We start from the raw sequence: 25361 nt of genomic DNA, 5'->3' as shown, positions 1-25361 counted from the left end.
GCACTGAGGCCATGTTATTTTGCAAGTTAAAGTACTAAGTTAGGTAAATGCATGTTTTTAAACACAGTTTTCTTGGTGTAAGCATGTTTTCACTCTCTATTACTTATCTTTTACTTCTATATTCTTAATCTATTTCTTCTATAGTTTTGTGTAATTTTGTTTAGTTTCTTCTCCTACATGCATTCGCTTGCATTCTGAATTACCTTTTTCCTCTCTTATGCTGTGATATACTTTTTCCTCTCTTGGACTTTTTCTTCATTGCTCTGCTGATCTAGGCACAGTTCTTTCTATATTTCAATTTGTTCTTATTTCAGCCCACAAATAACTAGATTCCATTTACTTCTGAGGAAGATATATCTCACTGCAGAAAGAAAGGAGTTCTCTGAGTAGCAAACAGATTGCACAAGAGCTAGCAAGGTCCACCCTATCTATCAGTCACTTCTGAACTAACTAGTGATGCACTGCTTCCCATGCTCTCTATCCCATGATACAGCAAAATAGAACCACTTCCACTCATCAAAGGCTCATCTCCTTCAAACAGGGATCAGTGTTACTTATGTTTCATGTGTTCATTCACGTGTCAAACACCAACATCTAGATTCCAAGATCTGTGTCCACGCTGATGGGTTCACACGGCACTCTCAGACTGTTCCATAAATCCTTAGAGCTCTTTGAAGCATGAGGCCCTCACCCTCAGACTTCGAAGTATGTTCCAATCTGGATAAACACATGTTGCCTAAATCAATCTCCCTGCACTGTGTAGTTTTACTGTAATATAATATGGTGGATTTTTTTTATTATTATTTTTCTTAATGGAAGGCTTAGAAGCAGCTGTTTTACTGACAGGAAGAATGAAAAGACGTCCCAGTTTTTCATTCCCTCTACAGCAGGTCAATCTTCATCAGCTGGCAGAATCATAATAGCCCATGCAGCTCACAGAACTGCAGTGAAATATGTCTCCGGTTAGCTAGACAAGAGAAGGTTGGTGTGCAGATGTAGACATGGGTTATAGGGAAATATATCAAAAGAAGTGGGAAGCAACAGCTGTAAAATAAGGCAACTGGAGAGGAACAGCTGACAATAGGACACAGTGAAAGTGAGAAAGGAGGAAAGGAAGAGCGAAGCTATAAAACTGAGTTACGGAAGAATCACTTTTCTTCCGGCTTTATTCAACTAAGAAACACATATTTTTGAACTGCGCTTTTCTCAGATTAGGAAAAGTGGTAAATATATCATGTAATCAGCCATTTGGATTGTTAAGGTGCTGCCCTGTGTTTAGGCAGCAGCAGCTGAAGTGAAGATTAGACTGGTTCAAAACAGAACAGGGTGTAATTATTTCAGCCCTCTGAGCCCAGATTTGTACTTTCCATGGGCAGCTGCAAGATAGCTAGAGAGCAGCTCTCTGCCATTTACAGATAGATCAGTGATTGTTTTCCACTTCCAAAATTAGATTTATTTTTGATTAATAAGCATCCAAACTCTTCTGTATCACCCTAGCTCTGTCAGAAAAGGAGAACAATGAAGAAAAAAAAGCGGGCGGGGGGAACGACGACACAAGGGTGTCAGAAAGCTTCCAGGAATTTTAGTCCACACTGAAGGTATTGGCACCCAGAGAGGACTGACAGCGTGAGTGTCTGCTTGACAAAGAAAGAACTAATCACGTGCGTCTACCATTTAAGTAACTTTCAAAGGGCAATCTGAATAAAGGAGGCAAAGGATTGAGCTTATAGGCTAACTACTGGTATACTGGTTCAAAATCCTCTGTGAAGAGAAGTTTGAGGTCTCTTACCTAAAGAGAAGGCTTAACAACCCTTCAAAATAAAGAGATTGACTTTGCAGTTTTTCACTTTCAGACTTAGATGAGAAAAGTAATTTAAAGAGTCTTAATTTTCTTTTATTGCTCAGAAGGCAGAGTTCACATAGACAAAAAAGATAAGGACTTTAACGCTTAGAGAAAGGGGCACTGAATTTGTAAATTAAGTCAATGCGGAAACCCTTTCTTTCTACACATTCAAAAAATAAAAGTGACCATAAAGGACAAAGAACAGGATGAATGTGTTTTACAAATGCTAGAAACATACATGTATGTAACAAGATTGCTGTATTAGAAACATATGTTGAGGGAAAATTATGATTACATTGGAATGACAGAGACTTGGTTAATTCAAGGTATCAACTGGGAGATAAAATTACCAAGGTATAAAGTTTGCAGATGGGTGAGGTAAAACAAAAGTAATGAGGGAGGGAGTAATTTGCGTACAGGGAGAATACCGAATAAACAGCAATAAATGACACTAGGATTTTGGCTGACACAACAGGGACTATTGGAAGTAAACTGAAGAATGAGATATGGAAAAAGTTAGTCCTTGGACCTTGCCAGAGACTTTCAGGAGAGGATGAGAAAGCATATCAGGAAATGTTTTTACAGATGAAGGAAGTCTGTATTGAATCCAGCGTAACGATCCAGTGGAGGAGTTCAATTACCTAGACATTTCCTAGGAAAATGTTAGTGGGAAAAACTACCAAGCAAGCATGATTATAAGACTAATACAGGATTGCTTCCTTACAGAATATGCTCAAAAGCCACTCAGGCCACAGGAAAAGGGTAATGTGGATATAGTGACGAGAAATAAACTAGACACGATGAATGCAATGAAAGCTGGGAGGAGTATTACAATAAATATATAGGGCAGTACAAGTGGTTGCAATGCCATTAAGACTTGGGGGGGTAAGTTGCACGTGCATGTTAAATAAAATCAGACCCTTACTGAACGTTAAATAAATTAAAATTAGCCCAAAAGAATCAAGCTTCACCAAAGGAAATGCAGGGAAAGATCTGAGATATCTTTAAGAACACATTTTCAAAATACAAGTAATTCATCAGGGATGAAGCCAGAAAAAAAACCTGCAATTGTATCAGGGAAGTGTAGTGCTTTATCTAGTCCCATTCACTGAACAATAGGAAAAGAAGCATCTTGTGGCCAGTAACACGTTTGAAACAGCATTCCCCATAAATTCCCCATGACCTGTGAGCCCATCTGTTTTGCTACTGGTGCTGGAAGAAAAATGTGAGTAGATGAGAAGGGACTGCAGATGAAAAGTAGAGACTAGGTGTGAAGAGAGAAACGATACATGTTTAAATAGTTTCTCTGACATGTCCCTGTTTGCAGTGAATGAGGTTCACAAATGACCTTGCTGCCACACACAGAGCCTAATAGCCAACCTCCACAGCACATTACAGGCAGGCACTCACACCAATGTGAGGAACCTAGATTCAAGACCATATTTTGGCAAACAGAGATTGGACTCAGGAAGCTATTTCTTAAAAAATAAATAAATAAATTAAATTAAATTAAATTAAAAAGTTCATTTTATAAAAAGTAATTGCATTTATTATTTGGAAGTTTACTTCCTTGTATGGCTCAGTTTTAGCCGCTCTCCAGTTTTCTACAATTGACAGTTGACAATTTGTACGACTGGCCATTGCATGGACTTTTAATAATAACAACCACTAATAACAACAACAAAGTATGTGTGAGTTTATTGATCTAAAAGTCAGTTTCCATACAGTTTTATCCCTGCATCTGCCTCTGGATCTGTAGATTTTGCATGTCCAACTTTTAAGTCAAAGTTTGATATAAAATTTTGGTTCTCTAAGTAGCTTCTAAAGGTCTCAAGCTCATCACCAAGTTGATGATTAAACAGAAAAAGCAGTATGTAATCCTTTCCCTGAAAGAAACAATATTTTACGGGAAAAATAGCAAGGAGTAGATACATGCATAAACATCACAGGTCACAGTATGGCCAGCTGGATTGCTATGTCGCCTGACGTGTGGGTATGTGTACTCTGCCTTGCTTTTCTCCTTACACAGTGTGGTGATTTTACTCAGGTGGGCAGACAAGCTCCACCACAACCGCTCTCTCACTCCCCCTCCTCAAAGAGGAACAGGGAGAAAACACAAGCAAAAGGGCTCAAGGGTTGAGATAAGGACAGGGAGGACGCGCAGTAATTATTGTGACTGGTAAAACAGACTCAGCATAGGGGGACAGTAAGACTTACTGCCTATTCCTACGCAGCTAGAAAAGCGAGAAACAAAGGAAAGAAACCAAAGCACCTATCCCCCCATCCACCCTCTTCCACCTCCTCCCCCCGAGTAGCGCAGGGGAGTGGGGGAATGGGGGTTACGGTCAGTCTAGAGCGCTTCTCCACCGCTCCTTCTCAATCACTCTTGTCCCGTGTGCTGTGGGGTCCCTCCCACAGGATGCAGGCCTTGCTGAACTGACCTGGCGTGGGCTTCCCACAGGCAGCAGCTCTTCCAGAACTGCTCCCACATGGCTTCATACCATGGGGTCCATCCCTCAGGAGCAGACTGCTCCAGCACAGGTCCCCCACGGGCAGCAGCTCCTACCAGGTCACCTGCTCCTGCGTGGGCTCCTCCACGGGCTGCAGCGTGGAACCCTGCTCCACCGTGGTACTCCATGGGCTGCAGGGGGACAGCCTGCTTCACCATGGGCCTCACCACAGGCCGCAGGGGAACTTGTGCTGTGTGCCTGGAGCACCTCTCCCCCTCCTTCCTCACTGACTTTGGCGCCTGCAAGGCTGTTCCTCACTCCTCTCACTCTCCCAGCTGCTGTGTGGCGCAGTGTTGTGTTTTTTTTTTTTTTTCCTAAATCTGCTCTCACAGAGGCGCAAAACAACATCACTTACTGGCTCAGCTCTGGCCAGCAGTGGGGCCCTTGCCAAACATGGGGCAGCTTCTAGATCCTTCTCACAGAAGCCACGCCTGTGGCCCCCTAACACCAAAACCTTGCCACGTAAACCCATGACACAGCAAGAGGCTCAGACTTTCTCTGCCTGCAACTACTCAAGAAATGAGAGTATCAGTAGCTTTCTCACACCAAGACAATTAGAACAAACGCTGAGGTTTGAAAGCCTATGGTTCTAAGGACTGAAGCCTATTTTTAACATTTTAGATGTTGCTTGGCATTCATAGAGCAGTGTTCAATGGTAGGCCTCACAGCTGGTTTCCTCTGGATTTCCGATAAGCCAACAAATTCCTCCTTCCGTTGATAGTAGTCTCACCCTAGTATACAACAGTCTTGTAGTAGCAAGTCCTGGTCCCTGCCAAATAATTATCAGTACAGGAAAGATCTGAGAAACGTTCTAAATGGATACTGTCAGTAGATGTTTGCAACGATTTTAAAAAATCTGAACAGAAACATTGAAGATCATACCCATGCAGGGAATGTGATTAGATCCTGTTTCAAGCATCTTAGCACTGAGACAAAACATCAGGGAAAAAAAAACAAAAACAAACGAACAAAAAAACAACTTTCAGATTTGTTTTTGAGAGTCTGAATAACACATTATCTCTTCTCATTTTATTGCTTATTAGACAGTATTGCCATTCACATATTTTTCTCCAACAATGAGTAACTCAAATGGCAAAAAGGTTGGAAAATAGTTCTGAAAAACACCAGTTTAATCAGGGATAGTTCACCAGTCTTGAGCCTGAAAAATGCCACGTCTCCAAATCCAGTCTTTCTTTTTTCTTTGAGTCTTGCTCCTGGCAAGAGGGATCTGGTGCAGAGAGACAGTTCTGCCCAGGAGCAGCTCCACTGCACAGCACAGCAGGGTTGGGGGCTCTGACCGCAGCTGGCACAAAGAGAGGAGAGAAGGAGAGAGGACTTGGAGGCAGTTGGGAGTGGGTGGATGCTGAGAGCTGCCTGCAGGAGAAATCTGCACAGCCCTTGACAAGGTAAATGTCTGGCTGCAGGGCCATGCAGCTGCAGGTCCTGGAAGTGTCTCCTCCTGGGTCTTGTTTCTGGGAGGGCAGTGGGCAATGCAGTAGGCTTTGAGACTGCTGCTGGATTGCACTGTGAGGTGAGGACGTCTGGCAGAAAGTCCATGGAGAGCCATAACCCAGCTTCCCCTGGACAGCCAGGAGCCAAGTGCTAAGCCTCCTCCAGACACTGAAGGGATGGAGCTGGGATGCTGGGACAGTCCAGCTTATGAATATTCATGTTTGTCCATGGGGTGTTCTCCTGGTCTTCAGGCTGCTCTCCAGCAGGATGCAGCTCTCTCTTGGCATCCTTGTGTTCTCCAGGTGCCACAAGGAGAAGACACCTCTGCACTAAGGCCATGTCCTTGCTGCTGACTGGCTGTCTGTGGGCAGCTGGAGTGACGCCTCTGTAGCCCTAGCAAAGAGGGAGAAGCTGAGATCCTGCTCATGCACTTGCAGACAAGGTGAGGATTCTGTCCATCTGCAGTGGGACTGGGGCTTCTCTGCTTTAAGCTCTCTACATATTGGGAAACAGTAGTGTGCTTGTTGTACTCAGCATAAGAAAATCAGCCTTGCTCTATACTGGAGGGAGGTGTTCTTTGCAACAACACTGCGAAGTTCATGGATCTTATAAATGGACTGAACGTCAGTTTCCCCCTTTTTCCTGCTTCCTGAATGCTTCACAGCAGGAAGGACTCCTCTGGAGCCCACAGGAATCCCCGCTCCCAGTGTCAGCCTCAGAAAGAATCATCCGGGACTCAAGCGGTAGAGCTGCAGAAAGATTCTCCTGCAAAGAGAGAGGCTTGGGATGAGAGTGCTCTAAGACTTTCAAAATGTTTTCCTCAGAGAAGTCTCTTCTAACTTTATTCTGCCTTCTCTTTTTCAACAGACAACTGTGTTCAATGTCAGAAAATGCCCAACAGCAGCTCTGTGAGCGAGTTCCTCCTGCTGCCATTCGCAGACACGCGTGAGCTGCAGCTCCTGCACTTCGCGCTCTTCCTGGGCATCTACCTGGCTGCCCTCCTGGGCAACGGCCTCATCCTCAGCGCTGTAGCCTGCGACCACCGCCTGCACACCCCCATGTACTTCTTCCTCCTCAACCTCGCCCTCCTCGACCTGGGATGCATCTCCATTACTGTCCCCAAAGCCATGGCCAATTCCCTCTGGGACACCAGGACCATCTCCTATCAAGGCTGTGCTGCACAAGTTCTCTTTTTCGTCTTCTTCTTTGGTTCAGAGTTTTCAATTCTCACTGTCATGGCCTATGACCGCTATGTTGCCATCTGCAAGCCCCTGCACTATGGGAGCCTCCTGGGCAGCAGAGCTTGTGCCACCATGGCAGCAGCTGCCTGGGGCAGTGACTTTCTCCAAGCTGTCCTGCACATGGCCAACACATTTTCCCTGCCGCTCTGCCATGGCAATGCTGTGGAGCAGTTCTTCTGTGAAATCCCCCAGATCCTCAAGCTCTCCTGCTCAGATGCCTACCTCAGGGAATTTGAGCTACTTGTTTTCAGTTTTTCCTTAGTCTTTGGTTCTTTTGTTTTCATTGTTATTTCCTATGTGCAGATCTTCAGGGTGGTGCTGAGGATGCCCTCTGAGCAGGGCTGGCACAAAGCCTTTTCCACATGTCTCCCTCACCTGGCCGTGGTCTCCCTGTTTGTTAGCACTGTCATGGTTGCCTACTTGAAGCCCCCCTCCATCTCTTCGCCATGCCTTGACCTGGTGGTATCCGTTCTGTACTCAGTGGTGCCTCCAGCAGTGAACCCACTCATCTACAGCATGAGGAACCAGGAGCTCAAGGATGCCTTGAGGAAACTGATGAACTAATATTTAAAAAAAAAAAAAAAAAAAAAAAAGCCTATTGTCTTCTGCATATGACTCAGAATGCATTGCAGGAACAAGGTTTTCTTTTTAATAATTTTTCATACTCTGGAGAGTGCCATCACAAGCTCAGAGGTGTGGGTAGTAAGTTCAGCAATGCCTGGCCAGGCCATTGCTCATTGCTTCTTGAGGGATAAGATTTCCCAGAAGAGCAGGGCCTGCTGTATGTGCATGGGAGACATTGAAAGAGAAACCCAATGCTGGTGCTGGCAGGCACGTCATATGTGTGTGGAGAGATGAACACGAAGGAGCACAAAGGCCATCCGCTATTCCTAGAAGTCTCATGAAGGCCAGCTGGGCAGATAGCGTCACAAGGCCAAGTAACGTCCCCTGGGAAGCCACCTGAAGGCAGCTCTGGGACGTTCCTCCTTGAACCGAGGTCTCTGTGCCCATTCCTCATGTCCTGGGGTATCTCAGAGGAGGGCAGAGCAGGGCGAGGCACCCCACAGCTGAGGTGTCTCCCAGCCTCTGGCAGTGACTGCAGGAGCTCTCTCTAAAGGCATGTGTGTATGAGGTCTGCTCAGATGTGGACACCTCACACAGCCCTGCCATTGCCCTGTGTGATTCCAGGAACAACCCCCAGTGTCCCTGTGAGATTCCTGGAACCCCTTTTGCATAGGTTCATTGCAGATGCCCCTCTCTGTTATGTCACACTACCCCGCCTTTCTCGACCGGGCTGTCAGGCATTTGGATCAGCAAGATTTCTGGGGACTTGAAAAATGTGGGCATCAAACGCATCTTCAGGAAGGGCAAGAAAAAGGATTGGCAGAACTGCAATTGTCACCTCTAACCCTGGGAATGTGATAGGGAAAGTCCTGCCACAGCCTTCTTCAGGCAGTTGGAGGAACCAAAGGAACTGCTGAAACAGAAGGGGAGGGGAAAGAAGGGAACGAGGTGAACCTGCACTTTAGCAAGGCCTTTGCCATGGTTTCCTGGGGTTCCCTTTACCCACACTGGTGATATTTGGACTGAAAAAGGGGATGATGTTTTTGGGGGCAAGGTGTCAGTGGTACAAAGTCCTCCTTTCAGCCAGTTACCAGCAGCATCCCTCAGTGATGGGCACTTGGGCCAACACTGTTGACACTCTTTGTTATCTCCCTTCATGATGGCATGGAGCGTATTTCTCAATCTCAGTCTTTTAAACATGCATTAATCTTTAATGCAATGACTCTCCCTCAGAGTGCTCTTCAAGGACAGAAGAAATGGAGGAGAAAAAAAAAAAAAAAAAAGGAAAAAAAGAAAGAAGCATTAGAATTGTTGGGAAATGTGTTTTGGTAAATGTGTGTTTATGTAAAATGTATTTTCCTAAATGTTTGCATAAAACTATTGTTCAAGAAAGCATAATTTGATTTATTGCACTTCTCCATGGTGTTGTCAATGGAAAACTGTGTAAATAAATAATGAACATTCATAGAAAAAAAAAAAAAGCTGGTGATGCTGGCAAGGGAGATTATTTCAGCTATTACTTAGAATCCTTTTTTGCACAGCTTTGAACTGTTTCTTCAATCTATTTTCATGGCTGGTTTCAGTTTTCCAGTCAGAGGTGGACACTGCCTCCAAGGTTTCCTTGGATAGCCGAGGGACCCAGGTGGGAAAAGTGACACAGGACCTAGGGGAGCCCTTCTGGAGCACAAGCTGGGGGGCACGAACTGGGGCTGGGCCCCTCAGGGGCTGTGCAGGGCTGCTACGCATGCTGTGCAGGGCCTGCCTACAGCATGCTGTGTCCTTCCATCCCACTAAGATGTCACTTCTGTCTCAGAAACTGACCGTCCCCATGCAGGGAGACAGGATCTTGCAGGCAATGTTTGAAAAGCTGCCCCAAACACAAGGACATATCTGGGGAGGTCAGGAGGCAAGATATCAAAAACTGCTCCAGACCATGGGGTCCATCCCTCAGGAGCAAACTGCTCCAACCTGGGTCCCCCACGGGCAGCAGCTCCTGCCAGGTCACCTGGTCCTGCGTGGGCTCCTCTCCACGGGTTACAGGTCTGGCCTGGAATCTGCTCTGGCAGGGGTCCTCCACAAACTACAACCTCTGTCAGTGCAGGTCCACCTGCTCCACCATGGTCTCCTCTACAGGTTGAAGGGGGACAGCCTGCTTCACCATGGTCCTCATCACAGGCCGCAGGGGACTTCTGCTCCGGGACATGGAGCACGTCTCCCCCTCCTTCATAACTGATCTTAGCACCTGCAAGGCTATTTCTCACTCCTCTCTTTCTCCCAGCTGCTGTTCTACAGCAGCTTTTTTTTTTTTTTTGCCTTTTTTTTTTTTCTTCTGTTTAAATATGCTCTCACAGAGGTGCAAAGAATGTCGCTTATTGGCCCAGTTCTGGCCAGCAGTGGGGCCCTTATCTAACGTGGGGCAGCTTCTGGATTCTTCTCACCAAAGCCACCTCTATGGCCCCCCACTACCAAAACTGTACCACGTAAACCCACTCCATGCAGTCACACGGCATTCAAAGATGAATGTGAGGGGCCATGGATTTGATCTGCTTGTAGGCGACAAGAAGGAGATGAGAGGAAATGCTCTGATGACCTCAACTCTGCCTCAGGATCTCCTGCCCCAGCAGGAGGAATGTGACTGTGGCAGGGACTGTGAGGTCACTTCTGCCTCTGCAGTTGATAGGGCAACAGCAGCAACATGTCACAGAAAGGGCCTACGAGGTCACTTCTGAGTGACTTTGGCTATCCTCCAGTCTTCAGGCACCTCACCCATTCTCCAGGACCTTTCAAAGATGATAGAGAGCGGTTCGGCGATCACATCTGCCAGCTCCCTTAGCACACGCAGATGCATCCCATCGGGACCCAGGGATTTGTGTGTGTTGAGCCCACACAGACGCTCCCGAACCACTCCCACGTCCACCAGGGGGGAGCCCTCCATTTCCCAGACCCTTTGTCCTATTGCCAGGGGCGAGGAGTCCCGGGGGAGTGTCCTTGAAGCAAAGACTGACGCAAAGAAAGCATTCAGTATCTCTGCCTTCTCAACGTCTCCCTTGACCAGGAAACCCCCCTCATTCAGCAAGGGACCCACATTATCCCTAGTCTTCCTCTTGCCGTTTACATACTTGAAAAACCCTTCTTATTATCCTTTATCTCTTTCGCAAGCCTCATCTCTAGGTGGGCTTTAGCCTTCCTGGTCGCATCCCTGCAGGCCCTGACAACACATCTATACTCCTCCCAAGAGGACAGGCCCTTTTTCCACATTTCACAGACCATCCTCTTCCATTTGATCTTATTGATGAGCTCCTTGCTCATCCACACAGGTTTCCTGCCCCCCTTCCCCGATTTCCTATTCCTTGGGATGCACCGATCCTGAGCATGGAAGAAGTGCTGCTTAAATGTAGCCCAGCTCTCACAAGCACCCTTGCTTTCGAGCAGCCTATCCTATGAGATACTCCCAAGCAGGTCCCGGAAGAGGTCAAAGTTGGCTCTTCGAAAGTCCAAGGTAGCAATCCTGCTTTCAGCCTTACTTTCTTTGCCTAGTTGCATGTGTGTTGAGGGATTTCTTGAAACAGCAAAAATCCCATGGCTTGCTGTAGCTGAGCAAACCAAGCTACCAGGGCAACTATGAGAAGTTCCCATGACAGTGTTCCCACAGCGCCAAACTCAGAAAATACTGTTACCAGCAGCTGGCCTCAAGGACTAGGTCTACGTGACCGTTAATCACAAAGGGGGTTGTTTTCCTGACTGCTAATCAAAAGGGGGGTTCTTTTCTTGCAGGTGGGGTTGTTTTCTTCTAGTTGTTTGTCTGAGTGCTTTTGACCAATAATCTTGTGTGAAACATTGTCCGCCCCTGTAAAGTTCACTATAAAAGTTGTGCTATTCGGGCAATAAAAGGGAGCAGCACGATCTGACTCTGCTGGTGTCTGTCGTGCTTTCGCCCGTGCTTCCTGCAACATATGGGGGGTGGGGGGGCATTTTGGGGTCCCAAAATATGAGGGGGGGGTCATGAAACATATGGGGGGGGCACAGATGGGGGGGGGGGCATTTGGGGTAGGGTAAGGGGGGCGAGTCCTAAACCGGGGGGGGGGGAGACAGAGTTTGGAGGGGGGGGGCACTACCGATTGGGGGGGGGTCCAAATTTTTGGGGGGAAGTCAGATTCTTATGGGGGGGTGTCCAATTTTTTATGAGGGGGGTCCAATTTCTTTTTAGGGGGTCCAATTTTTTATGGGGGGGGTCCAATTTCTCTTTGGGGTGGGTCCAATTTTTTTGGGGGGGGGTCCAATTTTTTTGGGGGGGTGCCGCACTTTTTGGAAGGGCTCTGATTTTTTTTTGGGGGGGTCCATTTTAAAGGGGGGGTGCTCCCATTTTAGGGGGGGGGGCTCCCATTTTTGGGGGGGGGCATTTTTTGGGGGGGGGGGCGGTGTTTGAAGGGGGGGGCAGCACTGACTCAGTGCCTATGACCGGGGGGGGGGTTCCGAGGCCGGATCTCGGGAGGGTGTCACGAGACCGGGTTGTTTTTTTTTTTTTTTTTTTTTTGGGGGGGGTGTCCCGTGGGGTTCCTTACTGGAGGCGGCGGGGCCGAGCGGCAGGGCCGTGACGCAGCAGCGGTGGCAGCGGCGGCGGGGGGGGGCCCAGAGGGGGGCGCGGAGGGACTGCGACACCGGGTCCCCCCCCACCTCCCCCACCCCCCCCACCCCACCCCCCCCAACCGGGGACCGGCCCTGCTCCCGCCCCCCCGGCTCCAAACCGCGCCCCCTTTTCCCCAAACCCCGCCCCCACCGCCGAAGCCCCGCCCTCTACTTCTAAAGCCCCGCCTCCCCCCTCCCTCCCTGCCGGCTCTTACCCGGCGGGCGCGGCCACGTGACGCCCCGCGCGCCTCCCTATTGGCGGGCGCCCCGGGGCGGCGCGCGGCGATTGGCGGAGGCGGCGCCCAATGGGAGCGCGGGGCGGGCGCGGTTTGAGTGCGCGCGCCGCAATGGCGGCGAGGCCCGGCGGCGGCGGCGGCGCCCGCCCGGTACCGGCCACGGCGGCGGCTGCGTCACTTCCGGCCGCCTCCCGGTTACCGGTGCGCAAGGCCCACGCCAAGCGCGCGGCGGCCGCGCCTGAGCCGGAGGCTCCCGAACAGGTTGGGCCCCGCTCCCGTTCCCGGTGCCGGTTCCGGTCCCGGTCTCACCCTCCCGTTCTCCCGTAGAAACGGCGCCGCTCCGGGCCCCGAGCGGGCTGGGCTCCCAGCAGCCGCGCCCCGTTGCGGGCTATCAGCGTCCCGACGGCACCAGGCCCAGGTAGGGCGGCACCGGGGGGGTCCCGGTTGTACCGGGGGGGTCCCGGTTCCACCGTTCGGTCGCGGTGACCCCCCCGTGCCCCCCCCAGGCCGGGAAAAAGGCCCCGGGGGCGGCTTCGGGATCGGCAGCGCCGCCTCCGGTACCGGGGGTGCGGCGGCGGGCGGCGGGGGACCCGAGGGGGCAGCTGGCGGAGCTGCGGGAGAAGATAAGGGGCCTGGAGGATGACAACCGGCAGCTCCGGGAGCAGCTGCAGCACAGCCGGGCCCGGGAGGAGGAGCTGGAGGGACAAGTGAGGTGAGAGCCCCGGTAACACCCCCCCCCCTCCCGCTACCGGTTTGCACCCTCCCGGTAACCGGGGACCCCTCCCCTGACCCCTCTGGTACCTAGGGACCCCCCTCCAGTAACGGGGGACCCGTTTCCTTCCTCCTCCGGTATCGGGGACCGCCCCCCTCCGGTACTGGAGGACCTGTCCCCTTTCCCCCCAGTACCGGGGACCCCCCTCCGGTAACCGGGAACTCCCCCCCGGTAACAGAGGACCCGTCCCCTTCCCCCTCCGGTACCGGGAACCCCCCTCTGGGTACGGCAGCACCCTCCACTTCCCCCTCCGGTACCCGGGGACCACTGTAAGGTATCGGAGACACCCCCCCTCCGGTAATAGAGGACCTGTCCCTTTCCCCCCTAGTATCGGGGACCTCCCTCGGGTAACTGGTGACCCTCCCCCTATCCCCTCCGGTAGCGGGGACCCCCCCCCCGGTAACCGGAGACCCTTCCCCTTTCCCCTCTGTTAACCGGGAACCCCCCTCGGGTAACAGGGGACTCTCCCCCTTCCCCGTCTGGTACTGGGAACCCCCCTCAGGGTACGGAAGCCCCCTCCCCTTCCCCGTCCGATACCCGGGGACCCCCCCTCCGATACCAGAGACCCCCCCCCCTCCGGTAACGGCGCCCCCCCCCCCGGTGCCTCCCAGCTCTCTGCGCACGGAGCTGCAGCAGTCCCAGGAGGAGCGGTCCCGGTGGCAGCGGGAGGCGGAGGCGCAGGCGGCCGAGCGGCAGCGGCTGGCGGCTGAGCTCCAGGAGCGGCACCGGCAGCTGGAGGAGCTCCGGGAGGCGGCGCGGGACCGGGAGGAGCAGCTGGGGGCCGCCCAGGTGGGTACGAGGCTGATTTCCCCCCCCCACGGGGCAAAACCAGCAAAACGTGGGATTCTGCCCCAAAATGGGCTGCGAGGAGCGCAGCTGGAGATGCTTTGGGGGGCTTTTTACCCGATTTCGGGGTGTTTTGCCGGATTTTTCCCCAATTGTTGTCTTCTCCCAAATTATTCCCCGTACCCCCCTAAATTATTATCTTAGGCTCCCCTGATTATTGGGGTCTTCCCCCCCAACCCTTCCTGATATTGGGGCATTTCCTCCAGATTTTGGGGGCTCTTCCCCGAATTCTGCTTGGCTTTTCCCGCAAACTTTGGGGGAGTTTCCACCAATTCTGTGTGTTTCCCAACCAAATCTTGGTGGGTTTCCCCTCCCCCTGTATTCTGGATGGTTTTTCCCCATGTTTTTTGGGGGGCTCTTCCCGAAGGTTATTTAGGTTATAGGTTATTTCCCCAAATTCTTGGTGCTTTTTCTACAAGCTCTTCGCGGACGGGGTACCCAAGTTCTGTGCGTTTTTTCCCTAAAGTTTTGAATTTTTACATCCAATTCTTGGCGCTCCTGTCTTGGCCGATGGCGTTGGGCGCCTCTTGGCCAACGGGGTCGGGCCTTTCCCCCCCAGGCGGAGCTGCGGGAGGTGTCGGGGGCGCTGTCGCGGCGCGAGGCGGAGGTGTCGGAGCTGCGGGCGCTGGCGGGGGCGCAGGAGGAGCATTTGCACGCGCTGGAGATGGAGCGGCGCCGCCTGCACAACCAGCTGCAGGAGCTCAAGGTGCACCGGGGGGGCTGACGCTGAAAATATCAATAATAATTTAAAAACCAGGATTCACTTCGGGGGATTTTTCACCCCAAGATGTAAAAAATAATAAAAATAATAAATAATAGTAATAATAATAACATTAGTATTTCATGTTTTGTTTTTGTCAAAATTAAAAAAAAATGTTTTTTTTTTTACTCAAACTTTTTTTAAAATAACATTCCTGTTTTTTCCTCAAAGTTAAAAAGTATCATTTATTCTTTTTTCTCGAAATTGAAAAACAAAACCTTTTTTTAGTTTGCTCAAATAAAAAATCATCTTTCTTTTTTTGATTTTTACTGAAATTTTAAAAAGTCAAAAGAACACTTCTTTTATTTCTCAAAATTTAAAATAGAATAACTCATTTCATTTTTTGAGCTTTTTTGCTCAGAGTTTAACAAATACATACGTTTTTGCCCCAAATTTTTAAAAATACAAAAACAAATCATTTTTTTGCTCAGTTAAAAAAAAAAAAAACACTCGATTTTCCCTCAAATTAAAAAAAAATATATAAAATGCTTAGTTTTTCTTGCTCAAAATTAAAAAAATACATAGTTTCTTTTAGGTTTTGCCCCAATTCTATAAACAACAGAATGGTCATGGTTCGTTTCTGGTTTTTTGTTCAAAATTTTAAGAGTATATAAGAATATAAATATTTAACTCTGAAAGTTTTTCTTATATATCCATACTTAAATACAGAAAAATACAGAAAAATAATCTGTCTGACAAGTGGCAGTCGGGCAGGGCTCAGGGCTGTGGCAATTGGGGCCACGTCAGGTCACCATTGGGATCCCCCAAGGCTCCGTTTTAGGGCCAGTCCTCTTCAAGTCCTCGATATTCTACAAAATACCTTTTTTTCCCTTTTTTTTTCCCCCTCCCCAGGGGAACATCCGTGTCTTCTGCCGCGTGCGCCCGCTGCTGGCGGCCGAGCAGGAGGCGCAGAAGGGGCTGGAGCACCTCCACTTCCCCCCCGAGGACAACAAGACGCTGGTGCTCTGCAGGACCGAGGGGGTGAGCGCCAATTTGGGGTGCCCCGACCCCAAATCAGGGCTGGGGGGGGCACCCCCTGCTGCTCCCGCTCCCAAATCCTCCACGGCCCTACAAGCGGGCGGCCCTATAACGGGGGCAGGAGGCCCTATAAGCCCGATATCTCCCCGTATTGCACATCAGGCTGGGAATAGGGCTCGTGGTGACCCCCCCAAATCCTGACACGTCCCCCCCGACCCTATTTCCCCCCCCGACCCTAATTTCCCCCCCCAGTCCCATACGGGGCGGCGGGGCGAGGTGCGCTACGACTTCAGCTTCGACCGCGTCTTCCCGCCCGGCGCCTCGCAGGAGGACGTCTTCGAGGAGATCGCGCTGCTCGTGCAGGTGCCCCCCCATAAAGGACCCCCCCTTTTCCCCAAAATTGCCCGTTTCCCCCGTGTTTCACCCCAAAGGGCCTCCATCGCCACCCAAACCCCCCCAAGTGCTCCCCAGGGTCCCCATTTCTACCTTTTTTCCCCCATAAATCCCCCCGTTTAGCCCCCCAACCCCCCCCAAACTGTCCCCCAAAGCCCCTTTTTCCCCATTTCCCCCCAAACTGCCCCCATTTCCCCCATAAATCCCCCTCTTTCCCCACCAAGGTCCCAGTTTCTGCCCATTCCCCCCCCAAACTCCCCCGTCTTCCTCTATTTCCCCCATAAATGTCCTATTTCCCCCCAAAGCGCCCCCGTTTGATACAAGTGACCCCAAAGGCTCCCGTTTCCCCCCAAAATGCCTCCATTTGCCCCTGAACTGCTCCCAAAGTGCCCCTGTTTCCCCCAAAAAGTCCCCATTTCCCCCCCAAGGCACCTGTTTCTATCCCATTTCCCCCTTTTCCACCCCCAAAGGCCCCCTATTTCCCCTATAAGTGCCCCCATTTCCTTCCCACGCTCCCCCAAAGGCCCCCATTTCTCCCTGAACTGACCCCAAAGCCCCCCCATTTCCCCTATAAATGCCCCCGTTTCTGCCTGTTGCCCCCCAAAGGCCCCCAAATTTCCACCCCAAAGTGCCCCTATTTCCCCCGGTTTTCACCCCAAAGCCCCCTGTTTGCCCCTGAACTCCCCCCAGAGTCTCCCCATTTCTCCCCGAACTGACCTCAAAGCTCCCCCTTCCCACCCTAAGTGCTCCCATTTCCACCATAAATGCCTGTTTCTGCCCCCATTCCCCTAGTTTCCACCCCAAACACCCCCATTTGCCCCTGAACTCCCCCCAAAGACCCCTATTTTGCCCATTTTCCCCACAAGTGCCCCCATTCCCCCCTATTTCCACCCCAAATGCCCCCATTTGCCCCTCATTTCCCACCAAAGACCCCTATTTCCCCCGTTTCTCCCCGTTTCCCCCATAAGTACCCCCATTCCCCCCAAGTTTCCACCCCAAATGCCCCCATTTCCCCCCAAAGACCGCTATTTCCCCCACAAGTGTCTCCATTCCCCCCAGTTTCCACCCTATTTCCCCCCCCAAAGAGCCCTATTTCCCCCCAGTTTCCACCCCAAACGCCCCCATTTGCCCCTGAACTCCCCCCATTTCGCCTCCATTTCCCCCCCATAAGAGCCCCATTTCCCCCTAGTTTCCACCCCAAACGCCCCCGTTTACCCCTGAACTCCCCCCAATGACCCTTATTTTCCCCCAAAAGACCCCTTTTTCCCCCCATTTGCCCTATAACCCCCCCCGTCCCCCCCCAGTCGGCCCTGGACGGGTACCCCGTCTGCATCTTCGCCGACGGGCAGCGGCAAAACCTACACCATGGAGGGGCCGGGGGGCGCCGACCCCACAAGTTGGGGGGTGATCCCCTGCGCCGTGCGGCACCTCTTCGGGGGCGCCCGCCAGCTGGAGCACAAAGGGTGGCAGGTGGGGGCCGAGGCACCGAGTTTTGGGGGGGGGTTTAGGGCTATTTGGGGGATTTGGGGGCTTTTTGGGGGGGAGTTAGGGCTTTCAGGAGCTTCTTTGAGGGGGGTTTAAGGCTTTTTGGGGCTTCTTTGGGCGGCGCTTAGGGCTTTTGGGGGCTTCTTTGGGTGTGTTAGCGCTTTTGGGGGGACCTTAGGGCTTCTGGGAGGCTTTTTTGAGGGGTTAGGCCTTTTTTGGGGGATTACGGCTTTTGAGATCTTTTTCTGGGGGGGATTAGGTCTTTTAGGGGCATTTTTGGATGGGGTTTTGAGCCTTTTGGGGGTTTAAGGTGTTTGGGGGGTGTTTAGGGCTTCTTGGGGTACTTTTCGGGGGGAGGTTAGGGCTTTTGGGGGGCTTTTAGGGGGATTAGGGCTTTCTGGAGGCTAATTTAGATCTTTTGGGGGCTTTTTTGGGGGGGGTTAGGGCTTTGGGGTCTTTTGGGGGGCTTTTTGGGGGGAGGTTAGGGCTTTTGGGGGCTAATTTAGGGCTTTGGGGAGCTTTTTTTAGGGGTATTTGGTCTTTTAGGGGCTTTTTTGAGGGGGTTTTGAGCCTTTTGGGACTTTGGGGGGTTTAAGGTGTTTGGGGGGTTTAGGGCTTCTTGGGGTTCTTTTCTTTGGGGGGGTTAGGGCTTTTGGGGGGCTTTTTGGGAGGGTTAGGGCTTTCTGGAGGCTAATATAGGGCTTTTGGAGCCTTCTTTAGGGGGGTTTAGGGCTTTTGGAGGCTTTTTTGGGGCTTTTTTTGGAGGGTGTTAGGGATTTGGGGGGCTTTTTGGGGGGGTTTAGGGCTTTTGGGGGCTTTTTTGGGGGGAGCAGGGCTTTTGGGGGGGTTTAGGGTGGGGTTTTGGGGGGAATTTCTTTAGCTTTGGGGACTTTGGGTCTGCTCTTTGGGGTTCTTTATAGGGTTTGGAGGCTTTTGGTGGTTCTTTAGGCACTCGGGGCCCCTTTTTGGGGGGATTTTGCGCCCCCCTGACCCCCCCAAAGTACAGTTTCAGCGCCAGCTTCCTGGAGATCTACAACGAGGCGCTGCGGGACCTGCTGGGGGGGGACAGGGGGGGCGAGCTGGAGATCCGCCACGTCAGCTCGGCCAGCAAGGAGCTGCACGTCCCCAACCTGCGCTGCGTCCCCGTGGCCTCCGAGGACGAGGTAAGAAACCCAAACCCCCCCTCGGAGTCCGTTTGACGTATTTTTCCATTTTTTAACCCCAAATTTGCCCCCCCCCCCCAGGTGCTGGGGCTGCTGCAGACGGCCGCCTCCAAGCGCTCGGTGGCGCGCACGGCGCTCAACGACCGCTCGTCCCGCAGCCACTGCGTCTTCCAGCTCCACATCCAGGGCTCCAACGCCTCCTGCGCCCTCCGCTGCAGCTGTGAGCGCCTCTTTTTGGGGTTTTCTTCCTCCCCAGGGGGTGCCGACCTCCTCTTCCTCACCCGAAATCCTCCCCCAACCCAGCGGTGCTGAGCCTGGTGGACCTGGCGGGCAGCGAGCGCTTGGATAAATGCCAAGCCAGCGGGCAGCGGCTGCGCGAGACCCAAGCCATCAACAGCAGCCTGGCCACGCTGGGGCTGGTCATCATGGCCATCTCCAACAAGGTGCTGATTTTTTGGGGAAAAAAGAGCGATTTTGGGGCCACGACCCCAAAATTTTGTCGCTTTCCTCCCCATCCTATAACGATTTTTGTCCCCGTAGGAGCTGCACGTGCCGTACCGCAACAGCAAGCTGACCTACCTGCTGCAAAACTCGCTGAGGGGCAACGCCAAAATGTGAGCGGGGTTTTTTTTTTTAGGGTGACGGGGTGGTTTTAGGGTCGAGGGTGTAGGGTGCACCCCGCTCGGACACCCCGCTATGCCGTGGATCGCCCCCACCCAGGCTCATGTTCGTCAACATCTCGCCGCTGGAGGAGAACTTCGCCGAGTCACTCAACTCCCTGCGCTTTGCCAGCAAGGTTTGGGGGAAATAATGGGGTTTTTGGGGGTTTAGGGGAGGGTTTGGATTGGGGTGGGGGTGGGGAAGGGTTTTGGGGTGTTTTTTGGGGATGGTTTTGGAGGGAGGGAGCGGGGAGGGCCTGGGGAGGAGGGTTTTGGGGTGGTTTTGGGGGAAGAATTTTGGGGGGGGGTAAACATTATGGTATGGGGGGCGTTTGGGGTGGATTTGGGGATCTTTGGGACACGGTGATTTGGGGTGCCGTGGTAAATCTGCGGGCAGAGGTTGGGGGAGATGTAGGATGTGTTGGGGGTGCTCGGGGGGGAGAACGTGGGGATGGGTTCAGGGGCAGGTTTGGGATGGGGGGGTTGGTTTGGGGTGTTAGAGGGCAAATTTGGGGCACAGGGGGTGATTTCATAGGGTTATGGGATAAGGAGGGCAAGTAATGGGATATGGGGGACAGGTTTTGGGGGTTATACGGTGAGTTTGGGGTACAGGGTATGGGTTTTGGATTTTGGACATGGGGGGGATTTGGGGGAGGTCATGGGGGGGATTTGGGGGAGGTTATGGGGTGTGTTTGGGATATGGGGGTGTGATTCGGCAAGTTTTGGAGGTTTTGGGGGATTATAGGGCAGATTTGGGATATAAGGGGATGATTTAGTGGGGTTATGGGATATGGGGGGAGGATTTGGGGTTTACGGGACAAGTTTTGGGGGTTTATGGGGTAGGTTCGGGATGGTGTGATTTTGGGGTGGGTTTGGGGGGATTATAGGGCAGGTTTGGGATATGGGGGGTGATTTGGGGGGGGTTAGGTGGTGGGTTTGGGATATGGGGGCGTGAATGGGGGGATTTAGTGGGGATAAAGGGAAGATTTGGGATATGGGGGACAGGTTTTTGGCGGTTATGGGGTAGGTTTGGGAGGGTTAGGGACAGGTTTTGGGGTATTATGGGATGGATTTGGGATGGGGGTGTGATTTTGGTAGATTTGGGATATGGGGGCCTTTTGGGGGGGTTATGGGGAGATTTGGGATCCGGGGGGGCCTTTTGGGGTGGGTTTGGGTTGGATTTGGGTTAGTGGGGGGCCTTTTGGGGGCATTTTGGGGCAGTTTTAGGATACGGGGGGGCATTTGGGGGGGTTATGGGGCAGATTTAGGGGTCTGGACCCCCCTCACCCCCCTCGTTCGCCCCCCAGGTGAACGAGTGCATGGTGGGCACGGCCCACGCCAACAAGAAGTAGCCCCGGGACCACCGGGACTCCCCCCCCCCAAATTCCCCTCCCCCCCCCCCCGTTTGTGGTGGGGGGGGTGCAGGGGGTGTAGGCTGTCGCCTCTGGGGGTGGGATGTCTGCGTGGGGTGTGTGCAGCTGTTCCTTTTAGCCTGACCTTAATAAACATGTAAATAAGCAAAAACTCTTCTAATAATTAAAAGAAAAAAAAAAGCTGTCAATTCCCAGCTGCAATCAATTTTCTTCCTCTCCTGCCTGCACCAACCCTATGTGTGAAATTCCAATCTGCCCCAAAACACACGGTTTTGACCCCAAAAACGTTCCTTTTTGTCCCCAACGTTGGTGCTTCCACCCCATGTCATGTTAGTTTCCAGTGCTACCCCTGAAACTCTGATTTATCTGTTAAAAATGGGGTTAAAATAACAATAACTCTCCCCAGTTTCATCTGCCTTGTCCAGATGGGCAGAGCAGGGAGCTCTATAGGGAAAATCTGTAGGGAAAACCTTCCCCAGAGCACGTTTCTGTCCTATACCCCTCTTGGCACCTATAGGGGAATATGAACAGCCTGCAGGGTCCCACATTCTGAAGAGAAAAATCTTATCAAATAACAATAAATTAATGCTTTGGGACTTTTTTTTGCCAGTTAATTATAATCTGGGTACAACTGAACTCCCCAGGGGAGCATTTACGCAGCCCCACATGCAACTGGACCCTCCGTGTTCGCTCTTTCCGAGCAACCCGAAACAATGCCCTAGCCAGCATCGGAGATGTTTTAAAAAATCGGGCCCCAGAAAACGCGTTCCGAGCCCCTTTGGACCATCCAAAACTGCCCCCAAAGGAAGGATGTGTGTGCTAGCCGCACTGGGGTCCGGGTCGGACTTCGGTCGGCTCCGCTATGGCGATGGCAGGACACGAGTGTCCCTCCACGGGCAGTGTGTGTCCGGCTTTCCGAACCCCTAGGCTCAATCCTGGGTGACGTGTGTGCTAGCCGCACCGCGGTCCGGATCCCATTTCTGGCAGACTGGGGACAACGATCCCATGACACGGTTGTCCGGCCATGAGCGGCATGGGAGCCAGACTTGCAGCGAAGTGTGAGGCTGTCATCCGCTGCCTCGCGGGCTGGCAGTCGTGGGGACCTGGGGTTCTGTCCTGTCCGGAGCCGCAGCCGTCTGTTCCCAACACCCACGCTCCAGTCCTGGGCGATGTATATGCTGGCCGCACTAGGTCAAGGTTGGACCTCGGTCGGCTCCGCTATTTCATCACAGGACACGAGTGTCCCTCCACGGGCAGCGTGGATCCAGCTTACCGAGCCCTTTGGCTCCATCCTGGGTGTCGTGTGTGCTCGCCGCACCGGGGTCCGGATCCCATTTCGGGCGCCTCGGGGAAGGAGATCCTACGACACGGTTGTCCGGCCACAAGCGCTGTGGCTGCCAGCCGTGTCGAGACGTGGAGGCTGTCATTCACTGGCTCGGAGTTACGCAGTCCCAGGGACCGGGGATTCAGACAGTCCAGAGCGGCAGGCGTCCGGATGTGGACCCTGGGCTCCGGTCCTGGGCGACGTGTGTGCTAGCTGCACTGGGGTCCGGGTTCAGTCTTGGGCCCTTTGGCTCCATCCCGGGTGTCGTGTGTGCTCGCCGCACTGGGGTCTGGATCCTATTTCGGGCGCCTCAGAGAAGGAGATCCCACAACATTCCCACGAGGGTTAGGGTTGTTAGGGTTAGGGTTAGGGTTAGGGTTAGGGTTAGAGTTAATCCGGTTAGGGTTTAGGGTTAGGGTTTTGGTTTAGGGTTAGGGTTAGGGTTAGGGTTAGGCCTAGGGTTATCGTTAGGGGGTTAGGGTTAGGGTTAGGGTTAGGGTTAGGGTTAGAGTGTTAGGCTTAGGGTTAGGGTTAGGGTCAAGGCTAAATCACAGGTGAAAGCCCTGTGCATCTCATGTGGCCAACCACTCCCAACTAGGATTCCAAGACGCCTCATCACCCATTATAGAAGAACTCGTTGAATTCCACGACCACGCTCTGTTTGTTGCCTTAGCCATCTGCAGCCTAGTCCTATACCTCCGATACCGGGGGGGCAAGGGGGGCCTGAGTGAAGGGGGGACACAGCCCCAGGGGGCGGGGCTTGGAGGGGGCGGGGCTTGGAAGGGGGCGGGGCTTGGCTCACCCCCCCACTGCAGGAGGCCCAGAGAGCTGCCAAGGCCACGCCCACTCCGGTCAATGCCACGCCCACTCCGGCCCAGGCCACGCCCCCTCCAGCGCCAGCTCCGACCCCACCTGAGCCTGAGGTGAGACCAGTGCTCCCAGTAAGGCTCCCAGTATTCCCAGTAACCCCTCCCAGTGCTCCCAGTAAGGCTCCCAGTGCTCCCAGTAACCTCTCCCAGTAAGGCTTCCAATGCTCCCAATATCTCCCAGTGCCCCAAGTCTTCTCCCAGTGCTCCCAGTAGGGCTCCCAGTGCTCCAAGTATCTCCAGTGCCCCCAGCTCCCTCCCCAGTGCCCCCATTTTACAACCCAAGTGCTCCCAGTAACTCTTCATGCCCCCAGTCCCCTTCCCTGAGCTCATTTTCCCCTATTTTGGGGCACAATTTTCCCATTTTTTTGGGTGATTTCCCTGTTTTGGGGTCTATTTCCCCCATTTTTGGGTCAATTTCCCCCATTCTGAGGCCAATTTCCGCCGGTTTTGGGTCGATTTCCCCCATTTTGGGGTCTATTTCCCCCATTTTGGGGTCAATTCCCTCCATTTCGAGGCCAATTTCCCCCATTTTAGGGTTGATTTCCCCCATTTTGGGGCCGATCTCCCCCATTTCGGGGCCAATTTTCCCAATTTCTCACCGATTCTCCCCATTTTTCACCCCCCCCAGGCATGCGTGGACCTGGCGCGGGCGCTGCGGGCGCAGGGCCACCGTCCGGAGGCGTGCAGGAACGTGCGGGTGACAGCGGGCGCGTGCCAGGGGCCCCTCACCAAGATGGGGGGGCGCATCAAGACCTGGCGGCGCTGCTGGTTCCTGCTCGACCCCCGGCGCCGGCTGCTGGCCTACTACGGGGGTAACTGGGAGCACTGGGAGGGACTGGAAGGGACTGGGAGGGAAAAGGGAACGTTTGGGGGGACATGGGGATATTGGGGAGGGGACATGAGGACATGGGGTATTGGGGGACATAGGAGGTATTGGGGGGACTGGGGGATACTGGGGGATATTGGGGGGACTGGGGTGGGATATGGGGACATGGGAGGGACATGGGGGCCCCATGGGGGGCTGGTCCCATGGGGTGACCCCCCTATCTCTGCCCCCCCCCAGACAAGGAGGAGACGAAGCTGAAGGGCGTCATCTACTTCCAGGCCATAGAGGAGGTGTACTACGACCACGGGCGGGCGGCCTGCAAGGTGGGGGGGCCATATGGGGCAGGGGGGGGCTGTATGGGGCCAAGAGGGGGGTACTTGTGGGGCTGGGAGGTTGTGGGGAACATCTGGAGAAGGTGCCTGTAGGGTTTGGGGGAGCACCTACAGGGTTTGGGGTGGGATCTGTGGGGCTGGGGGGGGTCTCTATGGGGCCGGGGGGGTTTTGGGGGGGTTGTGACCCTATGGGGTGCCCCCCCCCAGAGCCCCAACCCGCGGCTGACCTAGCATTTTAGCGTGGCCGCCGTCCACCGGCAGCTTCATGCCCGTCTTCCGCTCCCAGTGGCCCGTGGGGCGCCCGGTGGCCCTACCGGCGTCACCAGCGGCCACCTTGGGGTCAACGGCGGCGGTTTTGGGGTCAGCGGCAGCGGTTTTGGGGTTTTGGTCTGGGGTGTGCTGACATGCCCCCCCCCGCACCCCCTCAGGCATCCTGGCCCTGCAGCTGCCCCCGGGGGGGCTCGACGCCGAGTCCTATAGGTGAGAACCAGTCCCCTCCGCCCCCTAAATGCGCCCCCAGCCCCCCAAATGCCCCCAGCCCCCCCCCAAATTGACCCCCCCCAATTTATTTCCCCCCTCCCAGCGCCTGCCTCCACCTGGCCGAGATGCAGCGTCGGGTGCGGGAGGTGCTGGCGGAGCGCGAGCGGCTGCTGCGCGCACGGGTAGGACGGCAGGGGGGACAAAATGGGGGGGGGGCACCAAGGGGGGAGCGTCCATGGGGCTTGCGGGGACCCCAAGGGTGGGGGGGAAACAAAATGAGGGGGGAACCAAGTGTGCGGGGTGCGGTTGCCAGGGGGTTAGGGTTAGGGTTAGGGTTAGGGTAAGGGTTAGGGTTAGGGTTAGGGTTAGGGTTAGAGTTAGGGGGTTAGGTTTATGGTTAGGGTTAGGGTTAGGGTTAGGGTGGGCGTCTCCGATGACGGCTAGGGCTGCGTTTAGGGATGCTCGGAAACAGCGAACCCGGAGGGTCCAGTTGCATGTGGGGCTGCGTAAAGGCTCCCCTGGGGAGTTCACTTGTACCCAAAGCCTTCCTTTGGTGACACTTTTGGATGGTCCAAAGGGGCTCGCAACGCCTTTCCTGGGGCCTGATTTTTCACTCGTCTCCGATGATG

At 53.3% G+C, this 25361-nt stretch overlaps 2 protein-coding genes and 3 long non-coding RNA genes across 6 annotated transcripts in view; 4 read left to right on the top strand and 1 right to left on the bottom strand.

Moving 5' to 3' along the window:
- The window catches only part of LOC113841075 (carboxy-terminal kinesin 2-like), a 130532-nt gene extending 109443 nt beyond the window's left edge, over window positions 1–21089 (top strand). For both annotated transcript variants that reach the window (XM_072029822.1, XM_072029816.1), the window contains one exon: window positions 20836–21089. In XM_072029822.1, coding sequence (XP_071885923.1) covers window positions 20836–20880 — 45 coding nt within the window. In that variant the 3' untranslated portion in view covers window positions 20881–21089. The remainder of the gene's footprint in view (window positions 1–20835) is intronic.
- LOC140000082 (uncharacterized) lies at window positions 5119–11562 on the bottom strand. Its single transcript, XR_011805369.1, has 2 exons — window positions 9616–11562; window positions 5119–8849 (listed from the first exon to the last, which is right to left on the bottom strand). It is a non-coding gene; the product is annotated as an uncharacterized lncRNA (long non-coding RNA).
- On the top strand, window positions 5622–6761 carry LOC140000083 (uncharacterized). The gene is made up of 3 exons (XR_011805370.1): window positions 5622–5759; window positions 6108–6247; window positions 6673–6761. It is a non-coding gene; the product is annotated as an uncharacterized lncRNA (long non-coding RNA).
- LOC140000076 (uncharacterized) lies at window positions 12570–19483 on the top strand (the record flags this gene model as incomplete). The annotated part of the gene is made up of 11 exons (XM_072029809.1): window positions 12570–12890; window positions 12979–13184; window positions 13856–14033; window positions 14650–14796; window positions 15703–15831; window positions 16081–16191; window positions 17526–17691; window positions 18708–18869; window positions 18951–19089; window positions 19173–19312; window positions 19410–19483. Coding segments are annotated over 10 exons (1605 nt in total), but the record flags the coding sequence as incomplete, so codon positions are not given.
- Window positions 21090–23758: 2669 nt separating the features above from the next.
- On the top strand, window positions 23759–24479 carry LOC140000024 (uncharacterized). The gene is made up of 3 exons (XR_011805352.1): window positions 23759–23906; window positions 24158–24243; window positions 24460–24479. It is a non-coding gene; the product is annotated as an uncharacterized lncRNA (long non-coding RNA).
- Window positions 24480–25361: the final 882 nt, after the last annotated feature.

This window comes from Anas platyrhynchos, chromosome 31 (genome assembly GCF_047663525.1).
Source record: "Anas platyrhynchos isolate ZD024472 breed Pekin duck chromosome 31, IASCAAS_PekinDuck_T2T, whole genome shotgun sequence".
In the NCBI taxonomy this organism is placed as follows: Eukaryota; Metazoa; Chordata; class Aves; order Anseriformes; family Anatidae; genus Anas; species Anas platyrhynchos.
The sequence above is the reverse complement of the archived record's forward strand: the minus strand, read 5'-3'. Positions and strand labels throughout refer to the sequence as shown.